At 45.4% G+C, this 16,083-nt stretch overlaps 2 protein-coding genes and 1 pseudogene across 2 annotated transcripts; 2 read left to right on the plus strand and 1 right to left on the minus strand.

Moving 5' to 3' along the window:
• The first annotated feature begins 1,309 nt into the window (after window positions 1-1,309).
• On the plus strand, window positions 1,310-5,191 carry LOC100476469 (cathepsin L1). Its single transcript, XM_011226331.3, has 8 exons — window positions 1,310-1,415; window positions 1,788-1,924; window positions 2,216-2,338; window positions 2,441-2,587; window positions 2,768-2,992; window positions 3,430-3,592; window positions 4,259-4,376; window positions 4,840-5,191. Exons 2-8 carry the CDS (start codon window positions 1,799-1,801, stop codon window positions 4,937-4,939), a joined length of 1,002 nt encoding a protein of 333 aa, XP_011224633.1. The 5' UTR covers window positions 1,310-1,415; window positions 1,788-1,798; the 3' UTR covers window positions 4,940-5,191.
• A 2,250-nt stretch (window positions 5,192-7,441) lies between these two features.
• On the plus strand, window positions 7,442-9,431 carry LOC105238104 (cathepsin L1-like). Its single transcript, XM_034646739.1, has 4 exons — window positions 7,442-7,517; window positions 7,965-8,129; window positions 8,750-8,867; window positions 9,338-9,431. Exons 1-4 carry the CDS (start codon window positions 7,445-7,447, stop codon window positions 9,429-9,431), a joined length of 450 nt encoding a protein of 149 aa, XP_034502630.1. The 5' UTR covers window positions 7,442-7,444.
• Window positions 9,432-14,364: 4,933 nt separating this feature from the next.
• LOC100476721 lies at window positions 14,365-15,267 on the minus strand (annotated as a pseudogene).
• Between the last annotated feature and the right edge of the window lie 816 nt (window positions 15,268-16,083).

The following is a 16,083-nucleotide window of genomic DNA, read 5'->3' on the forward strand; positions in this document are numbered from 1 at the left end:
CTCAGGACAGAACTGCTGAAGCACTAGGGAGCGTAAATGAGATGGTCAGATGGAGGAGGCTGGTGGCTGTGGGAAGGCTCAGCAGGGGCACTTCAGGGCTGTCAGTGTGGGGGGGCCCCGCCGTGACTCAGGCAGGAGGAAGCAGCAGGGCCTGTCCCTCAGACCCCACGTCACATCACAGGAGAAAAGATTTGACCTTCCTCGCACAGCTGAGAGTCATTATTAATCAAGTTGGAAGTTCAGATGCATTTCTACCCCTTACTCCGTCCGACCGCCCCCACAAACAGAAGCCCTTAGTAATGTTGGCTTGCCCTGATACTAGGAGTCAGTTCAGTCAAATGTATTCTCAGTTTCAATTCTGCTGAAAATGTTAGCACATTGCCCAACTTGTGACAATGCTTCCGGTTTGTGTTCCATATTTTGTATGTTTTCCTCCATTTAAAATATTTTCACACTGCCATTTAAATACTGACATTAAATGTAAATTAAAGTAATAACCATTGAAGTGAAGGTCAGTAAGACAAATTTCTTAAACCTGAAGAAAAGCACATTGGATACTGAGGAACATAATGATCCATAAGGCAGAGAGTAGGGAGGAGAAAGCATTTCTACATTCCACCTTTTTTATCCCTTTTATTAAGCCAGATTTCTTTGTAAATAACACGTTTCTGTCAGTTTTGAGAAAGGGTGTGAGAGGGAAGAAGAATCCTCACGAGGGAGTCAGGACAGCAGTATTACAAAATGCCACACCTTCCCTGGACAGCGCTCCCATCAATCCCTTTCCTTGAAAGTACTGGAGCCCTGCCCGGCTCATCCCCTATTTGGAGATTTCCAGTCATCTCCAGATTTTTCCATAACCCAGAGGCATCCCATCCTGAAACAGTCATAACTCACTCCCCTGCGGGGCTCTGCTTCCTCCAGCTGCCCCACCTTTGCTTGAAATAAACAGGAACCACTAGACTAGATTATCCTGTCTCAGCCCTCAGGGAGATTTTAACCAAAAACTCTAGGACGAAAGGCTACGCAGGGTGACGCTGGAAAACCACTTGGGGCTCCCTGTGAGCTTCTTTTCGCGAACCACCTGCCAACACATAAGTTCCTGCTAATTAGTTGATCCCGGTCCCCAGGGAGGGACTGGATCCCCTCCTCAGTCCTGCCCCCGGTCCCCCAGCTCGCCTCGCCCGGGTCCGCCGAGGCAGGCTCGTTCCGCTAGCTCCAGCTTCGCGGAGCCCCGGAGCCCAGAGGCCCCGCCCACAGGCTGGCTCAGCCACTCGCAGCCTCGACAGGCGCTCGGGGCGGGGCTGAGCGGGCGGATCCCGGCCTTAAAAGCGCGGCTTCGACCCACTCACTGCCGGGCCTTCTGGACCCCGGGACATGCATCTGTGACCCAGACTGTGGAGCGGCACCGGCTACAGGTGGTCTTCCCATGCCGAGCGTGAGCAGGGGGGCCACCCGCGGAACCAGCGCGGCCACCTGCCTTGGGGGCAGGGGTTCGGGACTCCAGACAGGGCAGCCTTACTCCCTTGACGCCTCCCTGTCAGGGCCCGCCCCTCCCTGGGCCAAGATGCAAGTCCCCTGGAAGTGGCAGGCGGGTCGCAGGACAGGGAGCAGGGCTGCAAGTCCCCTGCACATCCCACGCCCTCAGCCTTCCTCCACAGCCCCGTGGAAACACCTGGGAGGATAAATTTTATGTTTGTATTCCTACCTTAGTGGTTCTAACATCTCAGAAGAAATGATGGCTTTTTAGGCGGTTTGGTCTAATCAGAAACTCATTTTTTTCTTCCTAGCTTTTTGGAACATGCATCCTTCACTGTTCCTGGCTGCCCTTTGCCTGGGAATAGCCTCAGCGGCTCCACGTTTCAATGAGAACTTAGATGCGCGCTGGACCCGCTGGAAGGCGGCAAACGGGAAGCTATATAACAAGGTTGGTAACATCTGAGCTGTCCAGTGAGCCCCCCCCCCGCCCCGGGGAATGTTCTATGCTGGTGGGAGTTCCCAGCAGAGAGTAGCTTCCTGAGGCTGCTCTGACCAAGGCAGTAAGCAGGGCGCCGTGGCCTCACATGATGTGGGCATATGTCCTGTGTGGTTGCTGGAGAACAGCTCCCAGAGCACCAGCCCATCCCTGGTCAAGTTTCTCCTCCTCTCTGTCAGTACATGCACTTGGTGCCGGTGGGTTTGCTTTACACAAAGTAAACGATAGTTTGTTTTTCTGCAGGATGAAGAAGTATGGAGGAGAGCAGTGTGGGAGAAGAATATGAAAATGATTGACCAGCACAATGAGGAATACAGCCAAGGGAAACACAGCTTCATACTGGCAATGAACGCCTTTGGTGACCTGGTGAGTGTGGCGTGGGTTGCTGAACGTTTCTTGCGTCCTCTCCTCAGTACTTTACCAAAAAAGTCTCCTGCTTGTCAACATTCTATTTCCTTTTCCTTGAAGACCAATGAAGAATTCAAGCAGGTGATGAATGGTCTTAAAATCCAGAACCCAAGGGAGGGGAACATGTTCCAACTACTTCCTTTCGCTGAGACCCCCTCATCTGTGGACTGGAGAGAGAAAGGCTACGTAACCCCCGTGAAGGATCAGGTGAGACAGGATTCAGCAGGTGACCCTCAGGAGTAAAGGCAAAAGGAACCAGTGTCCTTACTGTGGTCAGTTGAGAAACATGGGTAGCTCACAATGTTTTAAAAGTTTTCAGATCTATGGGCTGCTGTCAAATCTTGCCATTTGTTTTGTAGACTGAGAGTTTTCTATATTTGGTTTCAGGGTCAGTGTGGTTCCTGTTGGGCCTTTAGTGCAACTGGTGCCCTAGAAGGACAGATGTTCCGGAAAACTGGCAAACTTGTGTCACTGAGTGAGCAGAACCTGGTGGACTGCTCTCGGGCTGAAGGCAATGCGGGCTGCAATGGTGGCCTGATGGATAACGCTTTCCGGTATGTGAAGGACAACGGAGGCCTGGACTCAGAGGAATCCTATCCGTATCTTGCACAGGTAAGTAGCGCTCCGTACCTGTCATTCTAGCTCTGCTTTTTAGAGTTGAATGCATTCAAAGAAAACAGATACCATATTTAATACTCACACCTGCCAACTGTCAGAACTGTCATTAAACTGTATTAGCCACGCATGGTTCTCTGCCTCAATGGTTACCATATAACTCCCTAGTTCTATGTTATGTGGCGGTACCATTCTACATACAGTACAAATTTCTCCAGAATCAAAAACTTCTTATGGACAGGTAGACTGAGAGTGTCTCATTAAATACACACCAGCTAATGTTTCAATTTCAAAACAACCAGTAGCATTTCGGCTCCTGGGATGCTTCATAACAAACTTGACTTGGGAATCCTTAAGCTGCGAACTGTCTTGAACTCATGTTCCCCAGGAAGTGGATGGTAGTGATCAAAGCTCTTCTCCTTTCCCTTTGAAAGGATGGACGCTGCAAATACAAGCCCGAGCAATCTGCCGCCAATGACACTGGCTTCGCGGACATCCATCAGGATGAGGAGTCCCTTATGTTGTCGGTGGCAACGGTGGGGCCCATCTCTGTTGCGATCGATGCAAGCCTGGACACCTTCCGGTTCTATTATAAGGGTAAGCATCGGTCTATGCAGAAATTTAATCAGAAAAATGGGAAACCCACCATTACATACAAGATTGACTCTGGTATGTAGAAGTCAGTGCAGAATTTTGGAGGGTATAGATTTAACATAGTTGTTTTTTCTGCGCGTGAAAGTTTTGTGCCTGTTGTTTCCATCTGATGTGACTTGGCCTGCATCCCTGTAATTTTAAGGACATCATAAATATATTTAAATGGCTACATAATGGAACTGGTATACCTTAATCTACTTTAATTTTTTCTAACTGTTAGATCTTGAAACATTCCGAAGAGTTTTACTACTGTTATTGAAACTGGAAAGAGCCCCTTGGCTCAAGTAATTTTGTGTTCTGTGCTGCTTCCTCAAGCTGACACGCTCAAAGTCGAGTCACAGGTGTCAGCGGTTGCTCTTTTATGTCTCTTGACAAATTGATTACAGAGGAGATCGTGCCAATTCGTCTTTCTGCTGGTATTAGATACGGGCCTAAATCCCTAGCCTAGCTAAAAATAAAAGAAAGAAAGAAATCCAATTTTTGAATCTTATCTGGGGTTATGTCATTTAACTGAATTTTGAAATGCCTCCCTGACTGTGGTTGATAGGCTGGGCTACTGTCACATGTTCCCGGACATCCTCACCCTAGCACTGAATTTCTCTTCTCCAGGCATTTATTATGATCCAAACTGCAGCAGTGAAGACCTGGATCACGGTGTTCTGGTGGTTGGCTATGGCTCTGATGAAAGAGAAGCGGAGAACAAAAATTATTGGATTGTAAAGAACAGGTAATACTTATCTTCGAAATTGAAAGGGGATCCTTTTTGGAACCAGTGTTCGGAGGCAAACCCTCCAAGCCTTGAGCACACATCTGAAATCCCAGAGTGTTGACCCCACTTCAGGGGAACACAGACATACTCACGTGATCCCACGGTAAGATACTGTCTCACGCTTGCTGGGGTCCTGCTATAGTTTTGATATCATTGTATTTCTAAACTGGAACTTTTTTCCTATTTCAGAAACACATCTGACCCTAAGCATTTTGGGGTCTCTCATTTTGTAGTCTGTGAAAGGTCTGGGGACAGAATTCTGTGCTGGGTTAGAACTCAAGCATGAACAAGAACGGCCTCTCCAGATTCTTCCGGAATCTGTCCTGGCCTCTGGTGCACTGTACAGTATCAGGTGTGATTGTTCATATGGATAAACGTATTTGTTCCTCTGTAATAAATAGCAAACCCTGGCTTCTTCCAGCTGGGGTACACAGTGGGGCATGCAGGGCTACATACTGATGGCCAAGGACCGGGGCAACCACTGTGGAATCGCCACCTCAGCCAGCTTTCCCATTGTGTGAGATGATGGTGTAAAGAAGACCTTGACCGGGGACAGAATATGCAGAAGAGAAATTTCATCTTACAACTGATCACACCTTATTGTGTGGAATAAAACACTCAGATCCCTGCAGATGCACCTTGCGACCTGATTCTGTGACTTCTTGCTGCTTTGAACAGCTTTGTGTGGTTGACTTGTCTAATAACTTTTGAATTTTTATATCTTACACTGATGTATAAAGTTTCACCTTTTAAAATAAAACCATTTCAAAGTAGAAGTGGGGGAAGTTTTTAATATATTAACTTCTGACAGAATCAGGCTCTTAAACAACAAAAAAACAAGTGAATTACAAAGATCTAATTGGTTTCATAAAGGACTCGTGAATCAGGCAGCTTCCCATCTATCTAGCGAGTAGAGGAGAACTCCAAGAGCTACGGAAAAAGAAAGGTTTGTAGAGGTTGAGAGGGAGCAGAAAAAGGGAAATTATTGGCAAAGAATCTGTTGTTTTAGGCAAGGTCGCTTTCCTTAGGGGAACAGAAAGGGTCCGTCAGTACATGTCCTCGTGCTGACCAGAACATTCCCGGTATCACTGATGAAAGGTGTGTCAGCGGGAGGAGGTTGAAACTGCAGTTAGCTTAGGTATTAAAGTCTTGGTTTACTGACTTGGGACCTTTACCTAAGTGATGCCATGTTGGGCCCGTCGTTTTATTTTTGACAGGGCTCTAAAGACATAACTGAATGTACCAGTGGTCCGTTAGGAGAACACTGGGTGGCCTCTGGTTCTTGTAGCTGTGAATATGCACATCTTATGTCAGCTGCCCTTTGGCTGTGTCTGGCCCAACCCTGGAATGCAGCAAAATGGGACCCACGATCTATAGGGACAAAGTCACATTATCTTCACAGGGAAAAGACTTCACATTTTTGAAAAGCGACCACACATACATAGGATTTCAATAGTAGAGGCATTCATTAGAGGTCATGGTCATTTGACCTCAGATGGCTATAGCCCAGTGGAGCTACAGGACAGATGTCCCAGAACCAGTTTTGGGGGCCTCTTCCCCACCTGCTAGTGAGGGCCCCATGGCTACTTTGCAGATGAGGAAGGACCAGACACAGTGGGTTGGTGTGTCTTGGGCCCAAAAGGGCTGTAAGCCCCCAGACATGAGTCCAGGCTTCAAAAACAGAGCTGGGGCCTCAGAGGAGCAGACCGGTGAGGGCATCCAGAGTGCCCAGCTCTTTGGTCGAACACCATTCTGGAGCTTGCTGTGAATCCCTGTGTAGATTAACAATGACAACGAGACGACTTTGTTTAAATTAAGATTTCTCTCAATAATGTGGGTGAGCATGTGGCGGGGGGGTGGGAAATTCTCCTGGCCTGGCCCAAGAATCAAACTGACATAAGGTAGATTCACAGGAAAAAAGCATACAAGTTTCATGGAATTTTTACGTGCACCGGGGAGCCTTCACGAGAGAGTGAAGGCCCAAGGAAGGGACCAGAGCTGGACAGAGAAGTGATCGATTGGTAGAGAAACGACAAGACAAAGGGCAGTAAGTGGTGGGGAAGGACGGGGAGATCCCTGCGGGGGCAGGAGGCAGAAGGAGCGGAAGATCAGGGGATCTGGGAACCGTGTTCGCACAGCTGCGGTTCCGCGTGGACTCCCGGCCTCTGGCGATCAGGATGTTGTCTTGCTGGAACTTTCCTCGGGAGAGAACCCCTTTCTTGGGGGACACGTCATGACCTGCTTTGGAAAGGGGTGTCCGAGAGCCCTTCCTGCCTCTGCTGGTTCTCACGTGCCCTCAGCTCAAAATCACCAGTATGTCAACGCGGCACATTCTGGGGGAGCGTGTCCTGAACCCCTCCAGCCTCACTCACGGGTCAGTTGGATGTCTTAGGAGCAAAACTGAGGTTTCCGGGGGAAGAAGGAATTCTGCCTCAAGGCTGTGGCATAGTGTGTGTGTGTGTGTGTGTGTGTGTGTGTGTGTGTGTATCTGTGTGTATGTGTGTGTGTCTTTGTGTCTCTGTGTGTGTGTGTCTGTGTGTATCTGTGTGTCTGTGTGTGTATATGTGTGTGTATGTGTGTCTGTGTGTGTATCTGTGTGTCTGTGTGTATCTGTGTGTGTCTGTGTGTGTGTCTGTGTGTGTGTATGTGTGTGTGTCTGGGTGGGTTGGGGGTTTGAATCCTACTGGCTCTGCATCTCTGGAGAATTCAGACTCCCGCACAGACCCATCTTGGAGACCCGCCCACCAGCTCCCACTGTCCTGCATATCTTTCTCAGGCCTGTTTCCCTTCTTTGACGAAAAAAAGCAGGTGATTAGATTTTACTACATTTTTAGTTTCATTTCAGTTTAGACTGAGAGCTTTATAATTTGGTTTCAGGGTCGGTGTGCTTCTCGTTGGGCTTTTCGTGCAGCTGGTGCCCTCGAAGGACAGAGGTTCTGGAAACTGGCAAACTTGTGTCACTGTGTGAGCAGAACCTGCTGGTCCGCTCTTGGTCTCAAGGCAATGAGGGCTGCCGTGGTGATCTGATGGATAACGCCTTCCAGCATGTTCCACACAACGGAGGCCGTGACTCAGAGGAATCCGATCCATACCGTGCTCCTCACTGACCACTCCAGCTCTGCTCTCAGAGCTGCACGCTTTTGAAGAAAACAGATACCGCATTTAAGATTCGCATTTTAGATGGTAGACTCCACAGCTGCAAACTGTCAGAACCGTCAGGAGACCACGTTAGCCCGGCACAGCTCTCTGCCTCGGTGCTTACCGCGTTCCTGTTCTCCTTTCTCTGTTACAAGGAGACATGCGTACCATTCTATACAACGTACAGATTTCTCTGGAGCAAAAACGTTCTTAAGGACACAGAGACCCAGGATAATTCACTGAATACACACAAGGTAGATTTCCAGTTTCAAAACGACCACTAGCATTTCAGCTCCTGGGATGCTTTACAACAACCTGGGTTGGAAGTCACTTACCTGCAAGCTGTCTTGAACTCACGTTCTCCAGGACGTGGAGGGTAGTGATCAAGTGTCTTCCTTCTCCCTTTGAAAGGATGGATCCTGCGAACACGGCCCGAGTGTTCTGCGGCCGACGTCACTGGCCCCGTGAACGTCCCTCAGCAGGAGGAGGCCGTTATGTTGGCGGTGGCAGCTGGGGGGCCGGTCTCCGCTGCTATCCGTGCAAGCCTGGGTAGCTTCCAGTTCTGTAAAGAAGGTAAGCACTTGTCTGTGTAGAGATACAGGTGTAAAAATAGGAAAGCCACCCTACCATACAGTAAGAGTGACATTTCGGTATGCAGAATTCAGTGTAGAATTTTGGGGGGTGTGGATTTAGCATAGTGGTTCATTCTGCTCTTGCCACTTGCCGTGACTTGACTCAAATCCCCATGATTCTGAACACATTATAAATATATTTAAATGGCTGCATAATTTGATTGGTATAGCTTGCTCTGCTTTTTTCCAGTCGTTAGAACTTGAAAATTTTTTAAAGACTTTTACTACTGAAATTAACACTGGAAAGAAGCCCTTGGCCCAAGTAATTTTGTGATCTCTGCTGTTTCCCTAGGCTCACGTTCTTTAAGTAGAAGAATAAGGTTGCGGCGGGTACTTTCTTATGCCTCTTGACTATGGTTTACAAAAGAGATTGTGACAATTTGTCTTTCTGCTAGCCTAAATCTCGCACCTAGCTCAGACATGATCTGTCTTTCAAATCTGATCTGGACTTAGGTCATTTCACTGAAAATCGAAATGTCTCCCTGACCGTGGTTGATAGGCCGGGCTACTGTCACACGTTGCATGGGAGTCCTCACCCCAACATTGGATTTTACCTTCCAGGCATTTATTATGATCCAAACTGCAGCAGTGAAGACCTGCATCACGGTGTTCTGGTGGTTGGCTATGGCTCTGATGAAAAAGAAGCGGAGAACAAAAATTATTGGATTGTAAAGAACAGGTAATGCTTATCTTCGAAATTGAAAAGGGATCCTTTTTGGAACCAGTGTTCGGAGGCAAACCCTCCAACCCTTGAGCATACGTCTGAAATCCCAGAGTGCTTACCCCACTTTGAGGGAGCACAGACATACTCATGTGATGACAATGGTAAGATACTGTCTCACGCTTGCTAGGGTCCTGCTATAGTTTTGCTACCCCTGTATTTCTAAACTGGATTTTTTTTTTTAATTTCTGAAACACATCTGACCCAAGAGTTTCCTCTTCCTGCTCACGTTGCAGTTCTGTGAAAGGTCTGGGGATTGAAGTAATGTGTTCTGGGTTAGAACTCAAGCATGAACAAGAACGGCCTCTCCGGATTCTTCTGGAATCTATCCTGGCCTCTGGTGCACTGCTCAGAATCAGGTTTGATTGTTCATAAAGAGAAATGTGTTTGGTTGTTTGTAATAAATGGCAAACCCTGGTTTCTTCCAGCTGGGGCACGGACTGGGGCCTGCAGGGTTACATGCTGTTGGTGAGGGACTGGGACAACCACTGTGAAATCACCACCAGCTTTCCTGTCGTGTGAGATGAGGGTATAAAGAAGGCCTTGACTGGCGATAGAATGTCCGGAAAATGAATTTTATTTTAAAGTTGACCACACCTGATTGTGTGGGATAAAACACTTAAATTACTGAAGTTCCAACTTATGATTTGGTTCTGTGACCGTTCACACTGGTGACGTCACTACCTCCTTAATTCCCGCTCTAATCAATGTTGTGTGATTCACTTGCTTCATAACTTTTGAATTTTTATGTTTTAAAAGATTGCATAAAGTTTCAGCTTTTAAAATATGGGAGACATAGGTGGCTGAGTTGATTAAGCATCTGCCTTTGGCTCGGGTCATGGTCTCCAGGTCCTGGGATCGGGCCCCACATCAGGCCTCCAGCTCTGCAGGGAGTCTGCTTCTCTCTCTCCCTCTCTCCCTCCGCCCCTCCCCATCACTCATTGTTTCTCTCTCAAATAAATAAAATCTTCAAATAAATAAATAAATAAAATTTACTTGCATATGCTCAGGTGTGATTCTTTCTGTTTTTTAAAAGATTTTATTTATTTGAGAGAGAGAAGAGAGTATGGGGGGAGGGGCAGAGGGAGAAACAGACCCCCCACTGAGTGGGGAGCCCTACGCAGATCTCCGTAGCAGGGCCCTGAGATCATGACCTGAGCTGAAGTCAGGTGCTTAACCCACTGAGCCACCCAGGGGCCCCTCTTCCGGTTTTTAATACACAAACTTCTTTATAGTAAAAAATGTAAGGGTTTGTAGGGAGGAAGAAATCATCTTATTTCCTCCAAAATTCTTCCAACTGGCTTAAGAATTTAATTGATATGAGACAGAGTAATGGGAGGTTAAAACCCTACGAAGTTTCATTACACAGGCACAGGGGCCCAAAGAAATGACCAAGAAATTTGAGACCCAAAGAAATGAGCAAGGCAGGCAGAGTTCTTTTGTTTGTTTCTTTGTTTGTTTTGGCAGATGTTATAAATTTTGGACAAAGACAATAATTTGTGAGAAATTGACAGGATAGAGAAAACAGGTGTGTGGGAGCTTTAAATCGCAGGAATTCTACGTGGACTTTGGGCTGAGGCTGTAGATAGTAAAAAAAAAACACCACGTTTGTTTCTACATCTCTCTCCGCTTTGAAGTCCCATCTGTGCTGCTAAAGATGTCTTTTTACTTCGTAGTACGGGGAGGGTCCCTCTCGTATGGGAGACTCGTTTCCTGCTTGCAGGGGGACAGAGGACAGTCTGAGTGTCCTCACACCAGCTGTTTGCCAAGTAGCTTTGATTCCAAATAATCAATGTACCATTGTGGCACATTTTGGGGTGTCCTCCCTGGGCCCCCACAGTTTCTTCCTCTAAAATTCCCCTGGAATTTTTACAGACTACTAGCTGAGCTGGTGACTATGGAGAGAGAAATCCAGTTAGTAAGTGAGTGGTGAGAAATCTGCAGAGAGTGAAGAGAACATAGATTAGAATGAGGATGAATAAAAGTGGTGAAGGGGACGGGGAGGTCCGGTCTCCCAGTTATGGACTGAATAAGCCACAGGAATAAAAGGCACAGCATAGGGAACATGGTCCGTGATGCCGCGATAGCATTTAATTGTACAGTGAGAGACTGGCAGACAGTAGCTACCCCTGTGGTGAGCACAGCATAATGGATGGGGTTGGCAAATTACTGTGTCATACACCTGAAACTAATGTAACATTGGGTGTCGTCTATACTCAAAGCATTTGTGGGGGGAAAAAACATGCAGATGAATAAACTGAAAAGAACACATCTCATGAAACCAGTCCTACAACCCTCGAAATAGATCAGCCCAATCGAATGTCTGTGTTTCCTTTATCTGATGGAAAATACTAATTCTTTTTTAAAACAGATTTAAGTTAGATATTTAGTGTCTCGCTGGGTTTACATAAAAGCAACATTTTTCGCTGATGTTTGGGCGAGCTCCCCCTGCTGGTCAGTCACTGTATCTAGAACACAATTTGGGGATTCCCACAGAGGCTAAGCTGTTACCTTCCCAATGGAGTATTTTCAAAGCTGACATGGTGGTATTGAACCCTTGTTTCATTATCTGAGAGAAATTTAAGATCGCCTTTTCTAATCCACAATCTCTGAAATTTGATAATAAGATCCTTAATGCTGAAAAGAACTTGAAATTCTGATGTATCAGCAGATTTTCTGTTATTTTTCAACAGGCATGTTTGTGTGGCACAATTTTATGAATGAGTATAATTTGGTGGGTATTTAGGGTGGAGTGCTCAGTGACAGGGGAGCCAGGTATCCAAGGCCATATGGTCGTGACCGTTCAGCAGGGAACCCTTTCTATGCTTTGCTGCCACATGAAATAAAAAGGAACCTAACCTAAAGTCTGGAGTGTTCCATGACTTTTGCCATTGATAGTGTTAATGTCCTTACATCTCCATTTTTCTCGTGATCCTGTCAGTCTGTGAGAGCAGAACAAGTTGCAAAACAGCTGATGTAAGAGGCTTATGGTTTGGCTCTGGCGTCTATGAAGCTTAGTTTTGTCACCCAGCCACATAAGCCCAGATTTTTGGCGCACATTTTTGGGTGGCCTGCCTTTGGCCAATACAGCTTCTCCCTCTGAAACTTTGCTGGGAGTTTCACACATTCAAAGTTGAGCTTACAGATTGTTTCATCTTCTTAGTTCTGACAGTGGGTCAGTTCAGTCAAATTCACATCCGGAGGAGGTGAGCACGTGTGTTCTCCAAGTTAGGCTTCTCCTTCAAATGCCCAGGTAGTGAGTAAGAGGCAATTCAGGGGCGCCTGGGTGGCTCAGTCGGTTGAGCGTCCGACTCAGTTTCAGCTCGGGTCACGATCTCAGGGTCCTAGAACCGAGCCCCACATCAGGCTCCATGCTCAGCAGGGAGTCTGCTTGAGATGCTCTCTCTCTCTCTCCCTCTCCCTCTGCCCCTCTCCCCGCTTGCTGTCTCTCTCTCTCTAAAATAAATGAATAAATCTTTCTTTAAAAAGAAGAGTCAATTCTATGGCAATAAAAGCAAAATAAGGGTTAATGATTGGATCAAATTATAAACCAGTTTCTGAGTTCTGAGGGTAGCCAGTGAAAGAATTTCTAGATGTTGCTGCTAAAGTGTCTCTGGACAGAGTAAGCGGTGGTAGCAGTCTGAGATTTTCCTCGCTTGTAGTTTGAGCGTCCCTGGTGAGTTTGTGAGTGGCTGGGAGAGGAACAGGCAGGAAGATTGTCCATACACAAGCTGCTGTGGTGATTTCTCTGAAGTGTCCATCAAGGTGTTTATATGTAATTTGCAGGGCTTCGGGAAAAAGGGTACTTGCAGTGATTCAAAGATTCCAAGTCAAAAGGGTGGGAAAGAATGGAAAATAGTTTGGAGAATTGTAGCCAGGCTTTGGAGGAAACTAGAAGAAATTAGCATCTAGTCCCATTTATAGTGAACACTATTAGAATTTAATATCCACAGAGGTGTGTTATTGAAACATAATTTTTCTCTCCATAATCACCCTCATTTTTACCAAGAACAGCCAAATTTGGACCAATTTATTTGCAAAATTGGGTTGCTGTTGTTTTGTTTCTTTAACTTGGACTTATTATTAAATTGCTGTAAGTCATAGCTTAAGAGAAAAAGGTTTCCTAGGATTCCTTACTAATAAAGGTCCTGAACATCTGTTTTCTTTATCCTCTTAATTCATCATGAATTTATTGTCTCTTTGTCGACAGTGTATAAAAGCTGCCTGCCTTGCTCATAAACTCAGATATAAGTATCAGGCTGCTTTTCCAAGGGGCTTTATTGGCTGCATAAATTCTGCCTGATTTCTGTAAAGCAGTCTGGTCATATCTGAGTTTGCGCATGTCTTTTCTTGAATATGGCATTTCAGTCAAAGCCTTGGTAATAATAACCAGTGTTTCCAATTGTGTCCTGTTACAAGGAGAGAAGATTCTTATTAAATTTACGCAAATAAACATATCGTCATGAAAATATAAGAATACTCACTGAAAGTTTTTAAATTCTGGACAGAACAGGTAGGGAGGAAAAGATAAATGTTTCAATTTGTTCACAAAGGTATATCTTATCCAATTGCTGTAAGTCATACCTTAAAAGAAAATAACTTCTTTAATACCGGAAAAAAAATTTCATAAATCAGCAGTGTCTCAAACAAAAATTTTGTAAAAATTATAATCATCCTCCATTCATTCAGTCCCAAGTTATGAATTCTTGTTTCACTTGAATCGAAATCTTCCATCAGTTCCAGAAATTCTTACCCAGTTCAGTTTTATGGTCTTAAGGTTATCAGAAATCTATATTCAAGAGTTCTTTCCATCAGTCTCACTGTAGATATGAAGTACATTTGCAGGAAGTTTTTGTAAAAGCATCTGAGTAAAATATAAGTGTCTGTAAAAGACAAAAGACTTAAAAACAGCCATGGTTGAAGACCTGATGAGAGATCGTTACAATGTAATTGGCAAGGAAATTGGTTATTTCTGTGACACACAACAGTTCCAGGTAATAATATATCAGGACATAGCAGATTTCTAGGAGTTTCATACAATTTCTAGAACACTTATTTTAATAACATACATTTCTATATAAACATAATCTAAGAGTGCTTAGTATCACTTACTTGACAATATTTCCTACGTAATTTAACATACCAACATCTTATTAGTGTAATATCTTCCTTGTTTGTAAAGAGACCAAATCTCCTGAAAATGTTCCATGGATCCTCTGGAATATTTTAGTTACATTGTGGTCAAATACTGCATTTTAGGATCTGATTTTGGAAAGTTTGTGTTAAAAAAAATAAAAATATTTGAACATTTGATGAAATAGGATCATAGATCATTATGCAACAATACTTATCTATTCAACTGAAGTAACAATAAAAGGTCTTTTTTTAAGAAAAGTAAGCTTTTATTCCCTTGTTTCACAAACAAAGTGGGCTGACTTGGTTGCTTTTTTGGTGATTAGTCAGAGAGACCAAATCCCATATCCTCATCCAATTCCTCTGAATCGTCCTTTGCTTCAACCTTGGCTGGGGCAGTGGCAGATGCAGCAGTGGTGGCGACAGCCACGGGAGCAGCAGCCACGAATGCAGGTGGATTGGCCACGAAGGCCTTGGCCTTTTTGGCAAATGGGAAGGTGTAATCAGTCTCCACAAAGCCAGGACCTCCTGTTGATGGTAGAATGGGGCACTGGTGCCACAGTCAGGTAACCTACCTGCAAGACATCCCCTGGCGACATAGCAGACACCCTCCAGGAAGCGAGAACGCACTTCAGGGCTGTAGATGCTGCCATTGTCGAACACCTGCTGGATGCCCAAAGGAGAGGAGGGAGATGTTCGGCATATTCAACTGTGTGGTTTCACTGGCTCCCTCTCTGTCTCGGGTCTTAATCAGCTACACCTCACTGAGGATTTCAAGGGCGCCTCTGGAGATTTTAGTGGTGGTGTCTAAAGGCTGGAAGTAGGAGGTCTTCTCAGGCCCCAGACAAGTGTGGTTTGCTGGCACAGTGACTTTAGGGGGATTTTGCACAAGCACAGGCGGCAGCTGGCACCTTATTGGTCGGAAGCATGTTCCTGATCTCAGTGAGGTCCTCCTTGGTGAACACAAAGCCCACATTCACCCAGATATGAGGCACTAGTTTCTCCAGAGCTGGGGTGTTCTCCAGATGCCCTCCGATGGCCTCGCGCATCATGTCTTCCTGCGCATCAGCACCACAGCCTTCTCATGGAGGGACATGCAGGTCTCTGTGTCTTCTTGGAACCTACGTCGTCTGCTCCACAACGAAGCATTTGGATAATCATCCAAAACTTGGATGATCTTAAGGAAGCAGCTGGACTTCCAGGTCGTGCTGTTTTCCTTGGGCATCATGGTGGTGGATCGAGGACAGCCATGCGGGGTTGAAAGATGATGAAACTCGCCCAGGGATGCCTGGAGAGAGGAGGGCCAACAATAAAAGGCTTTAAAGGCAAATGCAGAAGGTTACACAGTCGTGAACAAAATTCAGCTTAGTATTAAGTCTCAGTTTTCTTGAATAATCTGATAAAGACAAAGCATTTAAGGTTTGTATATCTAGGCCATTGGCCTCTACATTAAATGTAAGAGAAAACTTTGTAATTTTCTGTAATAAGCAAACCAACAATCTAAGAATATTTTTTGTCCTTTTTTACAGAGAAAAAAACCGAAGTTCTAATGTTGCATCAGTATACTTTTGATATTAAAAGTCATTCTTTAATAAAATCTTAAATAAAATCTCTTTTGGCACAGTTGTAAGAATCCAGGCAGGTTTTTCTTTTGTTTTGATCGCAGTGTTTCGATGGCAGCACCTCATAAGACCCTTCCCAGGGAGGTGACAGCATATGCGTTCTTCTGGAAGACCTTGATGTCTACCTGGTCTTCTGGTTGAAAGGTGTGGCAAGCCCCAGCAGTTGGTGGAGGCCATGCCTCTTTTACCTGTTGGTGATGTGCTTCAGGTGGACAAGGAAGCCCTTGTCTTGAGTTAGTCACAGCATCACGTTTTTCACTTACTCCATGAATGGAAGTGTTAGAGATGCCAGTAGGCTTTGATGGCCAAACACTCTTTCAAAAGGGGTAGATCCATGTCTCGTATTTGGAGTATTCTGGATCTTAATAAGAGTCAGAGGCAATGTTGTTGGCCATTCATGCCTAATTTCTTGATATTTT

The sequence above is a fragment of the Ailuropoda melanoleuca genome, chromosome 17, assembly GCF_002007445.2.
Source record: "Ailuropoda melanoleuca isolate Jingjing chromosome 17, ASM200744v2, whole genome shotgun sequence".
NCBI classification, from domain to species: Eukaryota; Metazoa; Chordata; class Mammalia; order Carnivora; family Ursidae; genus Ailuropoda; species Ailuropoda melanoleuca.

What these genes read in the sequence shown, in the direction of transcription:
- LOC100476469 (XM_011226331.3), top strand. Translation starts at nt 1,799, where the DNA reads ATGCATCCTTCACTGTTCCTGGCTGCCCTTTGCCTGGGAATAGCCTCA. An exon ending in TAACCCCCGTGAAGGATCAG is followed by an intron (nt 2,588 to 2,767) that starts GTGAGACAGGAT and finishes ATTTGGTTTCAG; the next exon opens with GGTCAGTGTGGTTCCTGTTG. An exon ending in TATTGGATTGTAAAGAACAG is followed by an intron (nt 4,377 to 4,839) that starts GTAATACTTATC and finishes GGCTTCTTCCAG; the next exon opens with CTGGGGTACACAGTGGGGCA.
- LOC105238104 (XM_034646739.1), top strand. Translation starts at nt 7,445, where the DNA reads ATGGATAACGCCTTCCAGCATGTTCCACACAACGGAGGCCGTGACTCA. An exon ending in ATCCGATCCATACCGTGCTC is followed by an intron (nt 7,518 to 7,964) that starts CTCACTGACCAC and finishes TTCTCCCTTTGA; the next exon opens with AAGGATGGATCCTGCGAACA. An exon ending in TATTGGATTGTAAAGAACAG is followed by an intron (nt 8,868 to 9,337) that starts GTAATGCTTATC and finishes GGTTTCTTCCAG; the next exon opens with CTGGGGCACGGACTGGGGCC.